Genomic DNA, 23,678 nt, shown 5'->3' with positions numbered 1-23,678 from the left:
TAGTAATCTTAATAATAGTATAGTTGTAGCAATAATAATAGTTGTAGTAAGGATGGATTGTCTTTTGAAAAAAAAAAAAAATATTGATATGAATTCAGAAAAATAATGTTAGAAAGACACCTGCATAAAAACGACACCTTCAAAAAGATTTTTGTTGCTGGACATTTTTTTCATTTTCTCTTATGAAATTGATATGCTTTGTTAAAATAAAATCTCAATTCAGACTTTTTGTAGACTTATTTTGTGTTGTCAAACTGTAAGAGCAAAATTATCAGAGTTACCTCCCTTGGAATTATTCGGCCTACCATTATAGAGCAATGCACTCTCCTGTCCAGTAATGAAAAAAACTTGTTCCATGCCTGCACAAAAGTTAGAATAAGAGGTTAGTCTCTTTCTAACTGATCATTCAAAGTTGCTGGATATTATTTGACTGACTGCCATCTTTGCATGGTTTTTATGAACACCGATTCTGCATCCATCAGTCTTTCCTAATAACAGTTCTGGCAGAACAAAATGAATACCATTTACTTATACATTGTTTATGCATGAAATTCTTTATCTACGGCTCTGGCAACATGTGTCTTTCTTATTGTATTTGGGACAACAATGTATTCTTTCTTTGATAATTGCATAACACCTTACGTGTTTTATGCATCCTCCTTTTACATTTCTATTCCAAGAATAAATGTCTATGTAAATCAATCTGTTATACACGATAATGCAACACATAAAACTGAACAGGAAATACATAAAAGCTAAATATAAAATATTCAGTTATGCAGGCAATGCCAGGGACCCTTACTAACTGAAAATAAATTCTCAAAAATTTGTATTTCTTAACAAAATTAACAAAATTGTTATTTGGTTTTATTTTTTAATCTAAAATATTTTTTTGTTCTTTTGTTTCTTTTATGACAAGGTTATCAATCCATATGTTTTGAAAATGAAAAATATTTTAATCAAACCAGTTCAGGTTAAAGTTAATTTTAAAAGCATATCAGAGAGAGAAAAAGACGATCTTCTGGAGGTATCATCTCCAGCTCTATGGTTAATACTAATCAACTTAAAATGTGTTATTTCTTGCCTTCCAGACAGTGATCTGTGAACACTACCAAAATGCATACAATTCCAACTTACGCCAATTTTATGAAAACCCTTTCTAAACTATTTTAATACATTTTAATTTTCACATTTTGATGACAACCACCCTTATCATGATTAGTTAACTATGATGTGGCTCAAGGTACCTTTATAATGCAATACTGTTTCTCTCCCTAGTTTACTATAAGAACAAGAAAATATAGAATTCTTTTTTTTTTTTTAATTTTTATTTCAGGTCCAGCAGCTCACGGTTTTGCAATAGAAAACATTTGTGCCAACAAAAGAAAATTGTTTTTAACTTACATAAAATAATCAGGATCAAATTTTTTTGATTCAAGCTCCATTTTTTTCTTCATTCGCATCTTTATGCATGAATTGTCAGGATCTTTTATTTCTATCACACTTGCAAATTCATCCTGAAAAATACATAAAAATCAAAATACAAAGTAAATATTCTAAAAGATTTTACATATTTTTTAAAAGCGCAGTCATAATCATTTTTTTAAAAAAGGGTGGAAAGTTACAATATTTAATGGACAAACACAAAATTACTGAATTTATTTAATTTTCAAAACATTATTTAAAAAACAAGTTTATAAAGGAAAGGAGGGTATGAAAAAAAAAATGTGTGGAGGTTAACGTACATTTAACTTTTCAAACACAGCCGACCTCTGATTTGCGAAACCATAACCAGAATGCATGCCAATTTGGGAATCTGTTTCATCAGGATTTGCATACCATAAAATTGCTTCACTGTTTAGTTCGTTTTCATTATTAGCATTATCATTGTCTTCTGAAAAAGTAAAGATAATTTATTTTAATTAAAAAGTTAGGCATGTGATTGAGTAATTCCAATCAATGAGACATAAGTTTGATTCCGATGCTTCATCCTAAAATGGATGCTTGTTTAATATGGAATTTATGGAATGGCTAATGGGTCATTTAATATGTATACATATACACATCTCAAACATTTGAAAATTGCACAAAAACACAAATTGAATAACATTTCTATTATTAATTTTAACTATTTGGAGCATCTCATAAAGAAACTATCAAATAGCAACTTTATCTTGAATGAATGCATCTTACAATTTTTTATCATAATTTGGAAAAAGATCCATTTAGTTGGAATACTAGTGTTTTGGATTTTAATTTGGCTAGAATAAAGTCTTCCAATGAAATTATAATCCAAAAAACAGATTTTTTTTTCTATTTTATTTTTTTTCCCAATAAATTCATATTTAAAATGTTTATTTCTAAATAAATTCAAAATAAAAATTTTAAAAAATATAAACCCCAATAAAAACTTGTATGTTAAAAGAAAAAAAAATATATGTTGAGATTTTCAGTTTTTGGAAATTTTTTGTGTACAGAAAAATTTTAAAATCCATATAAAATGAAGCAATTAAAAATTACACTAATACGTCCAAGTAGAATTTCTTAAAAATACATAACAAAAAAATAATTTGCAACAATGTATAAATTCAAATTTAGTCAAGTTTATGTAGTTTTACAATAAAATAACTTTTATCATTTTATATTGAAATAAACTTAAGTACAAACTGACTAAAAATTACTAAAATTTCATTTTTAATTATTCTTTGTTAACTATATTTCTTAAAGTCTACTTGGATTTACCAATGTATTTTTTTTATTTATTTCTTCGTTTATAACTTATATGAATTTTTAAGATTTTCCATACACACTACAGATTTTAATTTGGTTGAAACACTATATGCAACAGATATAGTAAAACCTGCAGCTTGAATCATAGAACATTATGAAGGAGAAAAATACAGATTTCCTGACACGGCTGGAATTAGCTTCCACGACAGGCAATATATGCTCTTAACCAAAACAACAAAGAGAGGTCCTGCTCAAACCAGAGTCAATTTATGCCAGAGAAACTATTTAAACAATTTCTCTCGTTTAATTTTTACCAATTGAAATAATTTAATAACAAATTATATCATTGGTTCTTCTATTTGCTTATGTATGTACAGTTTTCTAGAAGATGAGAAACTCAATTGTATATTATGTCAATTTAACAGAGTCACAAATAAATCATTATTTATAAATCAGTAAATAGAGAAACAAGAAAAAATGATTTTATTTTTTACTTACTCGAGATAACTTCAATGACAGGGGCCTTTGCATGCGTTTTCCCCTTTGGGGTGAGCAAACTTGTAAGCATGTCTAAACCGTCAAAGAATTTGCCATGGACCTTTTTGGAAAATTTTAGAGAGAATGCACCTTTGAAGAAAAAAATATATTTAATTACTCTTGATGATAAAAACAAAATAATAGATTGAATATAAATTACATCTAGAAATTATTTTATATATATATATATATATATATATATATATATATATATATATAAATGGCTTCACGTGAAAATTCAAGGTAGCAATTTCTTTGCATCTTCCAAATATTTTAGAAATATAAGAATTGTAAATGATAAAGTTATTTTCATTGATTATATATTATTGATTGTAATACAAGAGGCTACATCTGGCACAAGAGTTCCATTTTACCTCTGCAGCATAAAATTCAAACAAAATATTTTCTCTTCCTCTTGAGAAGAATTATGCTCTTTGTTTAGTTTACTATTTATGTAATACATGTCTTCTTAGACAAACTGTTAATAAATTAAACGTCTTTGTCATCCCACAGTTTTTTCTTTAGTCTTATTCTTTCCAATGTGTGTGTCACATCTGTTGTTCAAATGATAACACATGCCAGTCTATATTACTAATTCTTAACGAATATTATGAAATAGAACATCATATATTTAAACTCTTCATCATTTTATACTAAAATGACTGAGTTCTTGTGCAGAATTTTTGCTATATTAAAAATAAATATTTTTAAACTCTATATGATGTATGTACCCTCATGGGTACATACATCATATAGATTTTTAAAATATTTGTCATGAAAATATCACATTTCAAAACTTATGTAAATTGATTCAATAGTTTATTTCTAAATAATAAAATCAAATTTTATCTTACCTGCCATTTTGAAAAAAATGCAAAGAAACAAGGAAGGTAACTCAACAATAATTCAAACTGGTAAGATTTTGTTGTAATACTTACAAATTATCATTAATTACTTAAAAATGATTTTCTTTATAAAACTGCTGGATCAATTTATGTGATTTTTTAATATATTTTTATTTTGTCATGGGTACGTACATCATACAGATTTTTCTTTATATTTGTTGTTTTAATTAGGGAATTCTGGACAAGAACCAAAAGCTGTATATGCCCAACATTGCCTTGTCTCAGATTTATTAATACAGATATGAATTGTTTCTTGTAAGTTGCATTCAACATTAACATATTCAATTTTACAAACATATTGGTATATAAAATTGAATGTTTACAATATTTTAATTAAGTAGGATTTTTAAACATTCATTTTAGTTTTTTCCCTATTCTATTATTATAAACTAACAGGACCCATGTACCGGCGTTGCCTGGTGGAAGTATGCCCCCACCCCACCTGAAAAATAAACAAATATTGACATATTACGAAGGCCTTATACTGTCAGACTATACAACCCCATTTTTAGCTAAAACTTTTGTAATTAACTTGAAAAATATAAAATCAGTTGTCACCTACTTCTTCTTTACATAAGGAAAGCTACTATCTTCTTTATAAGGAAAGCTACTATCTTCTTTATAAGGAAAGCTACTATCTTCTTTATAAGGAAAGCTACTATCTTCTTTATAAGGAAAGCTACTATCTTCTTTATAAGGAAAGCTACTATCTTCTTTATAAGGAAAGCTACTATCTTCTTTATAAGGAAAGCTACTATCTTCTTTATAAGGAAAGCTACTATCTATAGTTAGAATGAATTCTTTTTATTTATCATATTAGCAGCATTGCTGAGATAAGCACAAATATTGTATAGATAGGTAAAAAATTAAAAAGGCAAACTAGAAAATTTTCTTTCCATGGACCTTGATCAGAGAAGAATATCTCTCAATTGTCAAAAATAGACAAAGAATCGATGCCAATTGGAAAATAAAAAGTAAAACAATTTTATGAACCCAACTTTTCATATTTTACTTTTTAAAGAATACTATTTAGAGTTGAAACTTCCACTTCTTTGCACCATTTTTTTTTTTTTTTGTTAATTTTCATTTGCTTAAAACACTTTTTTTCTATTTCTCTGATTCAGTGGATTATTTCAATAAAAAAGATTTTCCGTTTTATTTTTCTTGCCTATTTTATTAAATCTAAAAACATTTTATTTATATGGAAGGTTTTGTTTTTTTAATTGTTGGATAGCTGTTTAAAGAGAAAAAAAACTATTAGTTCTTATAAAATGTATGATGTTTAGCGTGAAGATTAAAATGGCATTTCAAATTATCAACAATTTACACACAACAGCAACTTACCTTCATTGTATGTACACTGCTCTTCACCATTTTCAACAATACTGCCAGGTAAATGTAATCTAAGTAAAAAAAATTAAAAACTTGAAAAATGCATCAAACAAAACTGGAAAATGTGTCTTGTGAATAAGGATATTAGATATCAGCTGGTAAAGATTTCAGCAAAAAGAGTCATCTTCAAAGCAAAGCTGGAGGCTGAGCAAATGAATTAAGTATTCAGGGTAGCTAAACAGATAGCAAATACAAATATGAATATTGTTGAAAAGAAGTGCATTCAGAATGACAATGAGACATTAGCTAAGAATGAAGAGGACAAGAGAGATGCTTTCAAATAAGAGATTGATTGAATACTGAGTTTTCATAGAACTGAAAACATTTCAAAGTTGCAGAAGCTGGATCTGGTTCAATCATAAGAATTGAGAAAGAAATTGTATGAGAAGAAAGGTAAGGGTAAGGTGTTGTTGCAGAAATACTGAAGGATGAAATAGAGGTATTGAGATGACTCAAGACTTAACAAATCAGATCAGAAAGGGATTGTTCCATCCAAATGTGAACTGTTACAAGGCTAAAGGAAGAGCTGCAGATGTAATTACAGACGTTGAAAGTTGATTGTTGAATATAGTTTACAGAATAATTGACAACTCAGATAAGCATAAATTAAATGCAGTTTGGTTTTATGCCTAAGCAAAATACCACTGACATTATATATATTTTGAGATAAATGCAACCTTGGTAAAAAGAACCTGTATTTTGATTTTTATGGATTTGAAGAGAGCTTTTGATAGAGGGTTAAAATTAACAGAACATTTAGTGACGGTGTTAATGTTAAAGTAGGAGTACATCAGGATTCTGTATTGAATTTGTTGATTTTCATTTGTGTCTTAGAAGTATTGTCCAGGGATTTTCATATGGTTTGTTTAGAACAGATGTTGTATGACAATGATTTAATGCTTCTCTGTGATACAATGGAAGATCCACATGTTAAGATTTGGATAAATTAAGTGACAGTCTGAGAGTGAATGTTATCAAGACCAAAGTGATGGTCAATGATTGTAGTGTTGGAAAGCCTCCCACAAAATGTCCATCTGCTCAGTTTATGGAAAAGCAGTTGAGTGTAACTTTATTTTCTGTGGTTTAATAAGCATTGGGTACACAATAAGTGCAGTTGAATTACATGTAGGTTGCACACAAATTAGTTAAGCCAATGGAGATGGATGAGAAATCAGATGCAGAGAAAATATGTGTGGATGGTGAAGTTTTTTTTTTTGTTTCTTTTTACATGGTGGTGACCACTTATCAAGGCCTGGAAGCCACTCGGGGATAAGGGTTATTGCGTGTACAGTAATCAATGGGATAGTATCGTAGTAATTGTTAATATTGGAGATTTGATAAAATGTCTTACTTAAGGGGGCGGTTCATCAGGAATTTGTTTATGTTGGACTTGAAGACATCCAAGTTGTAGTCAAGTGGGAAACAGGCAAACGGAAGCGTTTCACAGGTGTGCACTTCTAAGAAAGAAGCTTTGTTCATGGAATCTACGTTTTGATTTAGGCACAGATAAAGAGTGGAGAAAATTATTGACAGTGGTTTCAGGTAGACGGTGTTGTGTATTTATCTAATAAGGGGGAACGTCGCGTGTTATATCTAATCAGGGTTAACCTTGTGTGATCGTCTAGTTGCTCAGTCTATTCGTTCATATGCCATTGTGTGTGTGTGTGTGTGTGTGTGTGTGTGTGTGTGGTACATGTATTATTTGGACATACCTTCATGCGTCGTCGGTGTTGGTCCATCTGAATTCATCTCGTGTCTTGAAGGCGAGATGGAACATGTTTGGACAAAGATTCAATCACTCCAAAACGATGAATTGGTTTTATAGTTTTATTCACCTTCCAGATGTCGACCGCATTGGAGCTCAGACGGCACTTGTCATGGAAATAACAATAAGACAGGCTCGCAACGTCACTTCTGTGGGAGAAAGGTTGCAGGGAAGAGAAAAGGGCATCCCCACTAAGCCACGAAGTCTATTTTGTACTCTGTCAAGGCAGGATAGGCTGTTTTTAGCAGCTCATGCCCAGATGTGGTAGCAGTACTCCATCCTTGGACGTACCTGGCTTTTATACAGATAGAGAATTGCATCAGTAGTTAGATATCTTCTGGAGCGGTAGAAGGATCCCACCATTTTCCCAACGATCTTGGCAACAGACTTGATGTACATGTTCCATTTCAGATCAGGAGTAAAGGTCAAACCCAGAAGCTTATATATAAAAATATCATGTGAACAGGTATTGTTCAAAATGTAAAGGATATGTAAGGAATGTTAAAAGACAACCCAGAAGATGAGAGACAAAGCAAAAAGACATTTCACATGCATGACAGGACACTGAGAATCAATGAATTTCCTCCTCGGATGCGGGATAATGATTGCAACACAAAGTAAAAATAATAAAAGGCTATCAAAATTCCAGGAACAGAGAAAAATAAGGTACCAATATAGACAGATAACATGGAAAAAGGACTTGGAACAGAAATAATGATAATGACATGTAATGGAAAGGCATTGGATCATTTTTGAGGTATCAGAATTCACTATGGGAAGAAGTGTAAAATAGCAAAGATGCTCAGCAGTGCAGGTTAATGGATTGTGAAACGTTAGGGATAATTCAATCGGATTCAAATCATAGTGGGAAGAAAACCTTGCTGAATCGAAATAAGGAAACAGTTAAATGCAAAACAAGGATGACGTTTTAAAGTTTTAATCACCTTTTTAAGAAATTTGATAAAGAAGTAAATAAGCTAGTGGAAAAATGAAAGAAACAACGAAGGAAAACTGGGAAAATTAGCAGAGATAATATATAAAAGCAGAAGAAAAACAATTCGGGTTAGAGAAATAGAAAAGAATAAGAATAATAAAGGGAGGACATTTTGAAAACAAGGATCCATGAAATGAAAAAAAGGAAAAGAAAAAATTGAGAGTGGATCAACACAGAAGAACATGAAAAGGAATAAAAAGATGTTACAACCGAAAATATCTAGGTTTAGCAAAAATGCTAACATCAGCACTATACAGACGTGTGGTTCCACTCAAGTTATCTTTTGCATTAGAGGAAGAATATGAAGCCAGAAAAGTTAGAGTAGTGATGACATTTAGATATTTTAAAGATGGAAAGATCAAGGAAAATCTGCCAAAAATTCAGATAGAAAAATAGTGAAATGCAAAAAAGAAGGAGAGGTGAAAGAGTATGAAAAAAGAATGGGAAACAAAGTTGGTACAGAGTAATGCAAAAGAAATGCATAAGAACAGTGTTTTCAATTGAAGTTGATAATGATAGGGAGGAAGATTAATTGGAAAGAGCATGGGATGATAAAAATCGACTTAGGATGTACTTTATTCACCAGCAAATTTAACATTCTGGGAGAAGAGCAGGGTTAGGGTAAAGCTAAGTGCGGGCAAAAAGAAACAATGAACCACATTTTGTCAAAATGTCGACTAAGATTAAATAGACAAATCAAGTCATGAAGTAAAAATGTTACAAGCGAAAGCGCATGAAATAGATGATGGGTAAAGACCAAAAAGAGTGAAGAGTGCAAAGACAATGGATGCAAGGTAAAATATTACTATGTTGGAATAGAGGTTAATTTGAAAAAAGTTTTCTGCACCTAATCAAAAATCGATCTGGATTTTAAAGAAAAAGAAGCAAGAAGAATAACAGAAAGGGATCACTTTGGTTGTGACTGAAAAGGGATGAACCTAGCTGAATTAAATAGAATTTGATGCTCATTAATGAAACTATGAAAAACATCAATATAAGATCACACGGATGAAAATATATGCAACAAAAGAACAATAGTCAACACTAGAGCAAATATGGAAATTCTAACATGGAAGGGAGTTGCAGTACCAGTCGGGTTAGGAGTTGAGGATAAAGCTCTGAGACTGGCTGGTATGGTATCCTCCTGATGATGCCATTGGCCTAGATCTAAGAGTGAAGCTGCTGGCTATGAAGCACCACTGTATTCAATACTTCCATGGAGAGATAAGTTTTAAAAGAAACTTTTTTTTATTTTTGTTTTTCGTTATCTGTGCCTTCCCCTCTTCCCATCACTAAGTAGTAATGGGTGAGGATGTCAAAATGGCTAACATAAGTGAGTGTTAAGGTTGAATGTTAGTCATATCAAATGAGAGAGTAATAATTGGAAGGTAAAAGTTATAGTAAACATATGATACTTCTACATTTATTATGGCGGTGAATGTGAGCAGGCAAAGGAGAGAGGAAGAAGAGCGATTTCAACAATAAGTATACCATCACTAATTTAAAGGTACAAAACAATGAAAAAATTTGAATAGCTGCCACATGAATAAAATGATGAAGCCCCCCCCCCCCCAACAGATTATTAAATGGTCACTTACCGGAGATAGTAAGGAGTCGAATAAAAGCAAAATTCATCTTCATCAACAAAAACTTCAGTGTCTGAAATCTGTTCAAAATAAAACAAAAGTTCAAGATTAAAAAAAAAAAAGCAGAAAAAGTTTTGCATCAAAGAAAGTTTTTTGTCGAAACAAATTTCAAAATTTATATCTATTAATAGAAAATTTTTTGTCCAATAATGATTCCAAGTTGTTAGATCCGATTAACATATCTTCTTGTAAAGACAGGAATTCCTCTTTACATTTGATTGGAATAGCTTTCATCATTCTTGTCAGATATCTTTGAAAGCCCTCACACATTTGGTTTTATTTACATAAATATAGAGAAAATGTGAAAGCAGAGAAAGAAAAAATAGATTGAAACTCTTTAACTCTCAGCATTGTACTTGGTCAGCACAAGAGACTTTTCTCTTCCACAACTCACTCGCTTCTTCATCCAAGTAGCCATCATATTTTTCTTTTCGTCGTCTTCTTTTACCCAACTGACAACAAACTCATATGAATGAGATATCACGGTCATGAAAAAAAATAAAAAACGTCTTTTTATGCTGCTACCTCAAACTACAATAGCACCTAAATTTGCATTAATCTTCTTATTTTCATATTTTTTGTATCGGATAGGTTTTAGGTTAGAGTGTCAGTGCTTCTCTACAGAGGGCACACGCCAACTGTGGGTGCTTATTGTTGTGACTCTCTACACTGTTATTACAGTATTCTAATAGAAGCCTAGTGTTACAGTATGTCACATTTAGAGCGACAAGTAGAAAGCTAACAACTATTAATGGAAATGGCTATCAATAGAATCAGACATGTCAGCCAAAATGTGTTGCAAAGATGCTCACAAGTGTGTACAGTTAAATGTAACTTTTGATATAATGTATAGGGGGGGGGGGAATGGGCTTTGCCAGTGTGAGATATGCCTTTGCTTGTAGCCTAAGTTACATTGCCCTCTTGCTCCTTGAAACAATAAAGACAAAAATGTAATTTAAGCATAATTATGATCTTTGTGTATGAATCAATGATAAATCCAGAGAGTTATGATGAACTCTTCTGTGGCAGATGATTCTCACCATAAACAATCTCTATGCAAGAAAGTTTCTAACCAGTGACTAAGCTGTTATTTACTTCCTGGGGGGGGGGGCTAAATGTGACAATGTTAGGCTTAATATAAAAAGATGGTTAGAAATAAATACCTCTTGGGCATTCAAGGTCAACCATAAAAGTTACCTAAACAAAAGATTTCTTATATAGAAAACTAATCAAGAACAGCCAACTACGTACCTTAGCAAGTAAAGCATCAATTTTTATATAAAGGAACTTTTCATCCTGTGACAATTCAAAACGTGGAGTTATCATTGCTGAATATTTTCTGAAAATAAAAACATAAAAATGTATCATTAATAATTGCAGACATACAATGGTCGTTTCAAAAGTAATTTTAACTCAAAAAGTAGAAAAGCTATGAAGACAGTGGTCATACCATTAAAACGAGTGACTTTTGTGCTCTAGAATTTATTTTTCTACATAGTCACTACTATTCTCAATACACTTTTGCCAGCAATGAATGAGAGCCTTGATGCATCAGTCATAAAAGTTAGTGCTTACCAAGGCAGTCCATTTTTTCATGGTTGTGATTATGGTGTTGTTAGGGAAATACTGCCTGCTTAAGAGGTCCAAACTAGTCTGGACCATACTGTGGGTGAGACAGCACTGTCCAGCAGAACTTTGTCACACATTCTGTGGTCTTCAAATTTGTGTGTGGCCTGGTGTTGTCCTATTGCAAATGGAATGGTTCCCTTTTCTCAGGCTTTACACAAGCAATCTGGGCTTTCAGCTTTGTCAACATTTCAACGTAACAGTTAGAGTTGACAACTAACCCTGGTCCAAGAAATCCAGGAGGATGACGCCCTTCCTGTCCCAGAAGACGGTGCATATTACTTTGCCTGCAGACGTCAGCATCTTGAGCTTCTTTGCTGGGGAGTGTGAGTGAGTAATGCCATTCCATAGACTTCGTTTGGACTTCAGCTCATAGTGATGACACCAAGTCTCGTCACCAGTGATGATGTGGTCCAAGAATCCATCACATTCAGCATCGTACTGATTCAACTAGTCTTGACAGACATCCTGTCAGCGGTCGTTTTGATCCTGCGTGAGCATTCATGGAACATACCTAGCACACACTTTGTTGTATCCTCGCTTTTGCACTGACCCTAACCCTGACCCACATTCAACTCTACACAAATTTCATTCACCATTATCTGTTGATGAGCACGGATGAGTTGGTCGAGGAACACAGTGTTTTCTGGGATGGTGGCTTTGCATAGACGTTTGGAACGCTTTTTGTCACTACTCTGAAATCAGTAAACCTATCTCCTAACTATACGGAGGAATTCAATGATGCATCTCTACTTCTCTACGTCCATGACAAGGGTTGCTTTCTTAGAGTCTCACACAGTCAATATTTGCAACAAAAAGATGAAACTTTCAGATCATGAATGCATAAGTTTAGTCATCACAATGTAATTTGCAATTCCTTCTGATCCATTTGGGCAGAATAAAAAAATAGGAGGCATTACTTTTGGAACGACCCTCATAAAAATTGATAAAAAATTTTATTTTGATGTTCAGGCCAGGATAAAAATATGTTTATTTTTTCTTTTAGTATTCATGCATTAACTGCGTTTACCTGGCATCGTCAAGTGGAATGTTTAGAAAAATAATTGGGAAAAATTAGTCATGCTTACTTTTTTTTTTTTTAAATTTTTTTTTTAATTTATGGTTATGCTATACATTATTTGACTTTTGATTTTGCTAAATATTTGATTAATAGTAAATAAAAAAGGCTTCATGTATATTTATCACAGCTACATGAAGAAAGGAATGATAGAGAGTTGTATTTATAGAAATTGTGCAACTTGCGTGCCCAGTACTCTATCCAGTCACACAAACCTTTAATGTTCCTTTTAACATTCGTAGATAGTAAGAGAGGAGGGAATAAGTAGAATTACAGAAAATTATCAATGTGGAATATTGATAAATTAAACAATTCATCTCCGATAAAGATTAGGCAAATGAAGTTTATAAAAAAATTAACTCTTTTTATAATTCAGACAGTATAGGAAAATAAACAACCTCTTTATTGATATGCAAATCTCGACCATAATTACCTTAAGTACTCATGAAAAATTCTGCATTCAGTTCATCCTCATTCCATATTTATTATAAATCTTATCCATCCTCCCAGGCTCTCCTAAATAAACCTTTCAAAGAGAAGGTAGCGCCAACTTTCACCTGCTTTTAGTTTTTTACAAACACTAGAATTGACTTATCAAACATTTAAAGATTTCAATGAATATCATCTCTAAAAATAACTGTTCAATAAGATATCTGTGTTGGTAAACTTGTCCCCTTACTTTGAATTGATACTCTGATATTTATGAAAAACTACCCTTAGTGCTTGGTGTTGCCCGGGTGTTTGGAGGTGTGTGTTGAGCAAAAAAAAAGTGGTAGTAGGCAGACAGGCTTGAACCTGTACCGCGAAGGAGGAAAAGAACGTGAAAAAAAAAAAAATATGAGGTCTTTGCAATTGCATCTCTCGCCAAACCGGAAGTAGCAAAGCTTTAAATTAAGGCTAGTCAATCGAAAAGAGAGGATGACTTTCGAAAATATCAGTGAAAAAAGTGACCCCTCCTTGTAGAAAAATGCCCAGTTGAGGGTGAAGGAATTAATGTTTTTAGCCAATTTTTCAATACCAATCTTGTGAAAATCCATTCACCTCTGAAGGCAGACGTACATACATACATTTAAACAGACAGGTGAGATTTATATAATAAATGACATGACTATTTCATCTTTTAAACTCACAACACAGTCAAACTTTCTACCTTAGTGTGCAATACAGGAATATCAGATTGAATGTCAGATATTCTAAAATGTCAATAGAAGTGAGCTAAATTATATTATCAATTTCTTTTTTTTGTTAATTGTCTCAAACAAAAAGTATTTCAGCTTCTCTATCAGCGAAGATAACAAATTATGTTTAAGTTATCACTAAACTAGAAAATAACATTTATTTATAAGTTAAATTTTAAATAAAATATTTTGAACTTAATTACACAAATATTTCATTTTAAAAAATTAATTACAATATTTTGCACTAGTACAGTTTTTGAACTAGAAAAAAACTGACTGATGCAAAAATATGTAAACAACCAGAAAAAAATGAATGAAAATGAACTAGTATCAAACTGAAAAGAACTTTTCAACAAATACAATAAAAAAAAAGACACCGTATATCTTTATGTCAAATTACTATTTTTTTTATAAGTAGATATAATTTTTTTCATGAGAAAGTTGTAAGTTAAAATTGTCTTTATTTGAGGAGAAAGTTGTGTTCTTTTTTCTCTCAATAAAACTAAAGATTGTAAAGAACAAGGATTTCAGAATCTTCCCACTTTTTATGTAAATAGAACATACCAAACAAAAAGTTGGTTTCGTCTGGGCAATTTCAAATATTTATCTTCTTTCTTCATTCTTTTTAGAGCATGACTGATGTTGGGAGGAAGCGTTTACAAATAATATTTATTTTTGCAATCTTCTACATTTGGCAGCTCATTATTGTGCTTCATACTTTTAAATGTATTTATTTACCTCGTACAGGAGTGCCGTATGAAAAAAAAAAAACAACATAACCCTAAGTCTGTGTGGCAAAATACGACCTCTGCACAAATAAAATTTTGTCCATGTGGATTTTTTTTGTCCCACCAACACTAGCAATGTTACAAATCCTATTTTAATCACATAAACTACTTACATTGAAACATAAACTTAGCACAGATTTGTCACTAAGGTAAAGAGAAAAAAATGCTTTGTCTAAAGATTACAAGTACATTTACATACTTTTTACTGCAGGAAGTCAATGCATAAAAAAAGAACCTGTGCCTATATTCGTGTTGCACAAAAAAACCCTCTGCAGGGACGCAATTTTCTGTCACTATTTTCATAAATTGTTTTAAAGCAAATATACTTTGGCGACTTATAAAATTTGTGACTTATTTACCTTTAATCAATTTGCAATCCACTATTTATGAATAAATCATATTTTAATCACGTAAATTACTTATAGTTAAACAACGATGATATGAAATCTGTGGATAACATTGTATTCATGCAGAGGTTGTTTCAGTGCAGCACAGACTAATGCTTCATACAAGTAATGCTGTTAAATGAAAAACATTGTTTCAAATTATAATATTTAAAAAAATTTTAAAAAGTTACATTTGACCATGAATTGCTAGATTGATCATTTTATTACTTAGATACAAACAATTTATATTCATTTAAAAAAAAAATCAACAAGAAAACATTTCTATATTTCTGTCAGAAGTCATTATGAAATAAAAAATCTTGTATTCCAAAAAAAAAAAAAAAAAAAAAAAAAATGGGAGAAAGTAACGTTTCTGATGACAAGTAAAAATATTAACAGCATTTCCTGCATTTAAAAAAATGTAGATGTTTAATAATTTTTACTTGAATGAAAATTTGTTAATATACATTCTCATTTTTATTGAGAATTGGAAAACAGGAAAAAAAAGTGTTGTTACAATTCAAAAAGTCAAATACAAAAAGAAAAACTACAAACATTTTTGGAAATATTCTGTGTTTAAAAGCAAAAGCATATATGAATCTTTCAAGTAATTATGAATGTTGAATAATTCTGGTAGAATTCTTATTCTAATTATTACATACCTCATAAAAAAACGATTTTATCAACACTCAATGTGAAAACAAGTTGCTATTTTTTACCCAGAGCCAGGGAGAGAAAGATGTCAAACATTTTCTAACAATACAACCACATAAGTGAGCACAACTGGTATGATAGGATTTTAACTTGGTATCGTCATTCCATAGTCAGCAACAGCATCCATTTGACAAATACAAGACAGGAAAAACAGAATAAAACGAATAAAATATTTATTTCAATTAAGAGGAAATTCTTCTAATGGCCAAAACAAACTGCCAGATTCTTAAGCAGAAGGAGGCACATTCACATGAAGTTGTTTAGGCGTCCAAAATATTATTTCATTGGTCAGATTAGGTTTGCAAGTACAATTTCCAAGTGCATCGACTTTTTTTAAATGTCATTTAATCCATCAGATTTTTGAACCAAGTATATGATTGGACAGGTTAAAACATTATAGACATGTTTCAACAGAAATATTCTCTCCAGACACTTTACTCTTCATAAATAGATTTATTATATGGTAATTTAACACCCAGGCATTCAAACATGCTGAATCATATAATTTGGCACGTCAAGTCAAAAAGGTCATGGTGTAATAGCAGGGTAGGAATAAAATGTGAATGTGAAAAATGATAAAGCATGAAGATTGACAAAGTAGAACAAAAGTTATTCTTGTAAAACAAAAAAATCCAGAAATTTAACATCAACATATAAAGTAATAAATTAAAGGGTTTTTTTTTTTAATAAAGTAATTATAATAATCATTTAAAAATAAAATTACCTTATTTTTCAACTTTCAATAAGGTTTAAAAAGAGGAAGGGTTTAAAAATGTGTTAGGATCAAAATTTGCTCCAATTTTAAGAATAATTTTCTATAATTCAGATTCAATAGCAGTTTTATTTTATGGCATATCCACCCTTTTCATGCTCATTTAATGGCGAATCCAGTAATTTTGATAAATTTCTTTTTCAAATACTTATTAATGTAAAATTTGTTACATGCAGTCATTTCAAATATTAACTTGTATTAAAGAAAAATGGAGATATAAATGTGCATGTTTTCCTTGCAGAAAGACCTATATAACTTGTCGATGTATCATTCCAATTTCAACGTATGCTGATGCAAGTATAACTATGTTTTAATGAATCCCAACTATGGCTCTCCTATGACGTGTATAAATGATTTTGGTGATCATTCCCACAGAATTTCATGTTCCTATATTTCACATCTTAAAAATAGTGGAAACACAAATAGGTTGATAAATCTCAGTTAACATATGCTTTCATGTTTAAACATTATCTAAAAAAAAAAAAAAAAAAAAAACGCCATGGGAGCGATCAATGGCGAAAACAAATTTTTTTTGGAGACATTTTTTCAGGCCGTTTGCATGTAATTCGCTTAAGAAGTAGAATCCAGTTTTTATTTTTCAATAATCTACAACATGTGCGATAATAAAAAAAATACCAATAGAATATTGTGTGTATGCCAACAGTTTGATATGATTTACCACAAATATTGTTTTATTATTGGTATTAATGTGGCAGCACTTCTTGAAGGTATTATAATCAAAAAGAAAAAACAAAGAAAAATGCAGATTTGGTGGCCCTTTACATTGCCACCAAAAACCCAAAGTTGCCTTCTGATATAGCAGGTATGATTCTTCCTGCAACAATCATCTCCACAAAGTACTTGCAGATTATGCAAAAGGTGCTCCGTACATATGTATGTCTAAGGAACATTCTCTAATCAGCGTTATGTCACTCTCTTGTAACAATTTCATATGTAGCCATGTCATAGGTGCATAGATAATTCCCCCAAATTTAACAATGATAATCGTTGTCAGTATATCCACCTGCAAATGTTAAAAAAAAGGGGGGGGGGGCAGTGTTGTTAGGAAAGAAGTAGATTTGATTATCACATGTGCGTACAAACCTGGCAGCCAGTGAATTACAGAGCATAATACAAGTCTTTATATCTCTAGGTATTTCTATCTGCAAAATTTGAATGAAATTTTCTTAATTAGTATAGTTCATAGTTCAAAACCAATAAAAGTCATTATTCTAAAGAAAATTGTGAAGGTGGACCCAATGTAAAAATCTCCCCCTCCCAAAAAAGATAATGTGTGGCAATCTCAAGAATCAGTGCGGAAAAGAAAATTAAATAAAATACTCCACTAAATTCAAAATTGGTGAAAACACACGTATATAACAAATAATGTAATGAAATTAACGTTAAAACTGTAGCATAAGTAATCGGTGTAAAAAAAAAAAAAAAAAAATATCGGTAATTGTGCATAAAACCAGACCATAACTTGTAAACACACCCGCAGGTCTGTCAATTGAAGTATTGAAGCCCAAAATGGACAATACATCTATAATTCTTCAAAACTGCTTACTTATATATTTTGGGGCAAAATATTAAGATATTTTTTGTTAATATTTTTTCAAACATATTTACGTTTTGTTTTTGCAAATATAGTTACATTTTTTTTAAAAATGTACTTTATTTAAATATACTTTTTTTTAAACCTGCGCAAGCTATTATGATCGTTGCTAATTTAGAAATAAATGTTTTGGCAATATCATCTAATGGATTCATACTTATGTTGTTTCAATTTAATGTTTTTTAACACATGTGAAATATTCAGATTTTAAAACTGTTAAACTATTTTCTGTTGCATATCCATCTTTTTGAAACTGCTAAAACTGTAAAAAGATGTGACACATTCTTTGTTTTCTTTTCATGTTTCTGTAAATAAATATATTTTTTAAATATCTAACCAGTCTGACAACATATATAACATATTAACTTCAATAAATAGTTATTTGAAAAGATATGTGATTAAAAAATAAAAAAATCAATTGATAAAAAATGTTTATGTATTTTTATATATTTTTATATATAAACATTTATTTTTAAGTCAGGGATGAACATGACAGATTGCACAGATTTAAATAAAGTATATTTAAATAAAGTACATCTAAAAAAAACAAAAAAAACATAAATATGTTTGAAAAAAAAAAATTACTGGAACAAATGTAGTGAGCGAGCGAGAGAGGAATTAAATGTTTGTTGCTTTTCTTAGGCATCGCCGTGAAATATTTTTTATTCTTCAGCATAAAAAGAAATGTAAAAAGCGAGCGAGAGAGAAAGAGTTGGGAAGAATATATAGAGAGAAGGATAGGGAGGGAGAGAGAAAGAGAGAGAGGAAATACAAACTGATGCCATAAAATGTAAGAAAATGAACACAGCAATTTACTCAGAAGGCAAAAGTAGGTATCATTGCGACGCCATATTTGAATAGTACATTAGCGTTCATTTAGCATGCAAAGACCATTAATCTGGCATATAGGAATGGTCAGAGCTCAGCCAATCGGAATGAGCGGAATTAGTCTGGGGAAGCTTTATTATTTTTGAATCGAAAAAAGGAAAGATTATGTTATGTCTATGAGTTTATGATCCAGTTGCAAAGGGTGCAAGCACAATATATAATGTGTATATTTCCTCTCTGTGTTGACTAGGAGTGGTAGGAGGATTTGATATTTAGAGGGGAAAAATAGGAACTACTTCCTCTAAAGATATTTGTGATTGTGATGTTGTTGCTCCAAGGATGAAATGTAAGATTTTATTATAACAACTAACTGTGTCTAAAATGTCATTCTAAAGTTACATAAGATAGTGACTAATAGCCTAGACATAATAAATTTGTATATGGCATCTGCCGTTGCAAACCTATGATACTTTGGTTCAGAGGGGAACTTCTGCAATCAAAAGATGAAAGAGGAATTTATTTTCATTGGTTGTGTTGAGGAAATGCATTTTAAAAGTCAGTGTACCAGATCTTTGCAAGCAGATTCTTTACATTAAGAGTTGATATCACTCTTTGAAAGAGTGATGTTTCTCCTGAATACTGTCCCAATATCCTATGGAATACAATTTCTGCAAATCAGACAAGCAATATCCAGTTAATCAAAATGAGAGTAAAGTCAGAATAATCAAAACTCATCAAATAAATTCCAATCAATAATTATTGGAAAGATAACATTAAAGATGTAATTAGAAATACAAATAACTTTAATGATAATAATGGAAACTCCTCTAATAGATTTAGACATTCAATTGAATAAAAATTCGTATTTTATGAAACAGTAATTGTTGCCATATAATCTGCCAAATCATACCCTTTTATTTTTTACTTTAACCAAACCCGATTACTTACGGATTCATTCCATCATTAAATATCAATACAAATTGATCACCATTTTCTTACCACTATGAAAAAATTGCAAAAAGTTAACAAATAACATGTCTCGGTAAAACTTGCGGAGAATGCTCTGTTTTACGGTTGTCATAAAAATGGAACGGAAATTTAAATTTCGTTCCATTTTAAATTTGGTACATTTTACATTACATGTCAACTTTTATAGGTTTTCGGGCATGCTGACAAGTTTGGAGGGTGTTTATTCTGAAAGCCGTTCTTAACATGGGGAGGTTGGGGGTGCCTATTCCGAAAGCTGTTCTTAACATGGGGAGGTTGAGGTGTTTAGTCTTTGTAAACATACCCTAAAACCTATAAAAGTCAACATTTCCAATGTGAATGGTGAGTTGGATATGTAAAAAAAATACCAAAAAACTATACCAATTTGACTTTTTTTCATTTAAAAATTAAATTATTTCGTTTTTGTTAATAAAATTTTATTTTCGTAAAAAAAAAAAAAAAAAAAACTTTCATTTTTTTATATATAAAAAGTATGATTGTCGAATGTGATTCTTCCAATTAGTTTCATTTTGGAGGTGGGGGGACACAATAAAAAAAAAAAGATTAAAATGGAACGAAAGTTTTACCAAAAATATTTTGGTAAATATGAAGAATTACTTCATCCTCGAAAATTCCTTTAAAATTACCACTTTTATGGGTTTTCGGGGGCGCTGAAAACAGAAATAACGTTTAAAATTACGGCAAACGAGTAGTTTCCAAGATATGAAGCACTGTTAGTTTCAAAACAGTGGATTACTTTTCTATAATAATTTAATGTAGAATGAGCACCCACTTTATGGCCACCATTAGAAAGGGGGGGGGGACTTTCTTTCCACCCTCGGAAAATCCTTTAAAATTACCACTAACGTTTAAAACTCCAGGAAACAAGTAGTTTCCAAGATATGAAGAAATGCACCCACTTTATGGCCACCTTTTTCTTGGGGAGGAGGGGAGGCTACTGATTCATGTTTTTTGTTCTTTTTTGGAGGGGGATATTCAATTATAGAACTTGTAGGGGCGGGGGAGGGGTTTGTGGCATTTGTGACAACACCCTCTGCTCCTCTATCGCCTCCCACCAAATGTAAACAGAATTTTTGTGAAATATTAAACGGTTTTTCTGCTCGGTTAATGTCAGTGAGTTACTTATGGAAGCTGTTCTGCTCAGTTAATATTGGCGCGTTACTTATGGAAAAACAGTTAATTAAACTGTAGAAGCGCCTATTAAAATCTATACACCTCCCCACCCCCTCCAAAAAAAGAACAAAAAACATAAATCCCCCTCACCCCCACTAAAAGGTGGCCATAAAGCGGGTGCATTTCTTCATATCTTAGTGGTAATTTTAAAGGATTTTCCGAGAGTGGCAAGAAAGTCTCTCCCTCCCACCAAAAAATGGTGGCCACAAAGTGGGTGCTCATTTTACGTTAAATTATTACAGAAAAGTGATCTCCCACTTTTTTTAAACTAACAGTGCTTCATATTTTGAAAAATATTCATTTGCGGTAATTTTAAACGTTATTTTCGTTTTCAGTGCCCCCGAAAACTTATATGTGGTAATTTTAAAAGAATTTTCGAAGTAATTCTTCATATTTAATACCAGTAGTCTTGCTGTTAAGTCCTGGCAAAGTTTGACAACTCTAGAAGGGTCACATCAGTATTTTACAGCGTCAAATCACAAATATTACGAATTATTAGTTTTAAAATAAAAATAAAAATTATTAATGTTTTAAAATAAAAAAAAAATAATTAATATAAAAAATATTTTAATATTGGAAGTAAGCACTTGATTAAATAAAGTAAACGAACAAAATGTACATTTTTATATATTCATAATGATTTATTTAACAGAAAAAAAAATGAAACAATTTTTAGAAAGTGTATTATTGTCTTGATAGAAAAATGAACAAAATAAAATCTGAAGTAACGAACCACGTAACAAAATATAAATTTATATATACAAAATAAAACAACTTTGAAAATTAAACATTTCTTCAAAAGTGTATTGTTGTCTTATGCTTTTAATAATTCGTCGTGGAAATGCGTGTCCTTTCTCACGCCGTCTCCACAACTCTTCCACTAGATGGGAATGTGATATGTCCTAAGGTGGCCTATTATACGGACAATCAAAGATAAAGTATTCTGTGAAAGGAATAAATAAATATACACTGTGGTTTGATTACTGAAAGAGAAGTTTATTTACGTATTTACATAGAGACAAATACAGCTTGTTAATGTTCAGGGAGAAGTCTCTGTTTTTTACAAGCGTCTAGTGAAAACCGGTGACTCGGTTCCTGATGTAGAATGTTCCGGGTTGGTTACCTATCTCCACATAACACCTCCCCCAAGCCAATTTCTCCTTGGAGAATTTTGCTTAATACCGTTTGTTTTTAGGTCTGGGGCTCAGTCGGTTAACTTTTCTTTTCATCCTTGTACTTTTTCTCCTCAACACCATTTGAGGGATGGAGCTGGTGGTAAAACTGGTACTCTTTGACCTGAAGTAGAAGATACTACTCTCGGAGTAGGTTGTGCTATGGGCAGAGGAATATTAAAAGAGTCATACAATACCTCTAAGGGCAGTTCATTATCTTCTGCCTGTTTGTAGTCATCAGTGTGTTGAAGTCTTAGCTGATTCATATGCCTGCGACAGTCAAATTTACTACTTCTTACCGAAATATAGCATGTCCGCAATTCTTTTCATAATCATCCTCTCCTCCCAAAAGCTTTTCCCAGTCCTATAGTTCAAGAAGAATATTTTGTCACCAGGTTTGTAGGACCTTGTCGAGTGATTTTCTCTTGTTGCTGCTGTCTTGGTTGCATTTGGTAAAATCCTGTCAAATACGGATCTGATTTTCCGTGCGAACATTAGTTCAGCTTGTGACAAACCGGCATTCGTGTTTGGGTTAGGAGTGATCCTGTATACAGACAAAAAATTTTAAGACTCTTCTCATCAGTGTCCATGTCTTGGTGTTTTCTTAAAGCTCTTTTGGACGTATCAACAAATCTCTCTGCGAGGTTGTTTAACCTTGGATGGTATATTGCAGTTGTTAAATGTTCAATGGATAGGGCCTTGCAGAATTCTTCAAACTCTTTGCTGGTAAATTGGGTGCCATTGTCAATGACAATTGCTTTAGGTACTCCAAAACGACTGGAGAAACATCTTAATGTATCTATAGTACTAGTCAATGTCGGATGTTTACACTTAAACACTTCCGTCGATTTTGTAAAGCTAAGAATAATGTCCATTCAACGAACCTGCATAGTCAATGTGTAACCGCATTCATGGTGCATCCGTCTTTGGCCACAGGTGGTGCCTTTGCTGCTAGCTGACACCGTTGACACTCTCTTACCATTTTTTCGATATCCCAGTCCATATTAGGCCAATATGTATATCCGTGCATCAAGACCTTCATTCTGGATATGTCTGGATGACCACTATGGAATTCTTTTAGCACTCTCTTTTGCAGTGTGGTCGGTATGACGACTGTCTGCATACAATAAAGTCTGTGAGCAAATCGAAAATGGCAAAATTTTTCAGTCTTTCTTTAACTTGTCATTTAATTGCATCTGGTTTTTCGTTCTTACAATGAATTCATCTGTTTCTGCTGCCTTATTGATGTCATCCAGAGTCACTGGTAACTCTCGAATCGTGTTGCACAGCAGTCCGGAGAGTTCTTTTTCCTTTCTTAATGCAACTATCACTGTGTCCTCTAAATGTTCTGCACACTTTTGAATCAATCTG

At 31.7% G+C, this 23,678-nt stretch overlaps 1 protein-coding gene across 1 annotated transcript in view; it reads right to left on the bottom strand.

The window, feature by feature from the left end:
• Window positions 1-23,678, bottom strand: part of LOC145295646 (protein SHQ1 homolog) — a 71,709-nt gene that overhangs the window by 33,022 nt on the left and 15,009 nt on the right. The window contains exons 2-7 of the mRNA XM_080141484.1: window positions 11,221-11,308; window positions 9,922-9,989; window positions 5,517-5,575; window positions 3,229-3,357; window positions 1,746-1,894; window positions 1,405-1,517 (exon numbers count right to left, since the gene is read on the bottom strand). Coding sequence (XP_079997610.1) covers window positions 1,405-1,517; window positions 1,746-1,894; window positions 3,229-3,357; window positions 5,517-5,575; window positions 9,922-9,989; window positions 11,221-11,295 — 593 coding nt within the window. The 5' untranslated portion in view covers window positions 11,296-11,308. The remainder of the gene's footprint in view (window positions 1-1,404; window positions 1,518-1,745; window positions 1,895-3,228; window positions 3,358-5,516; window positions 5,576-9,921; window positions 9,990-11,220; window positions 11,309-23,678) is intronic.

This window comes from Euprymna scolopes, chromosome 2 (genome assembly GCF_053919585.1).
Source record: "Euprymna scolopes isolate OS-2025 chromosome 2, ASM5391958v1, whole genome shotgun sequence".
Taxonomy (NCBI): Eukaryota; Metazoa; Mollusca; class Cephalopoda; order Sepiida; family Sepiolidae; genus Euprymna; species Euprymna scolopes.
This window is presented reverse-complemented; position numbering and strand designations above follow the sequence as displayed.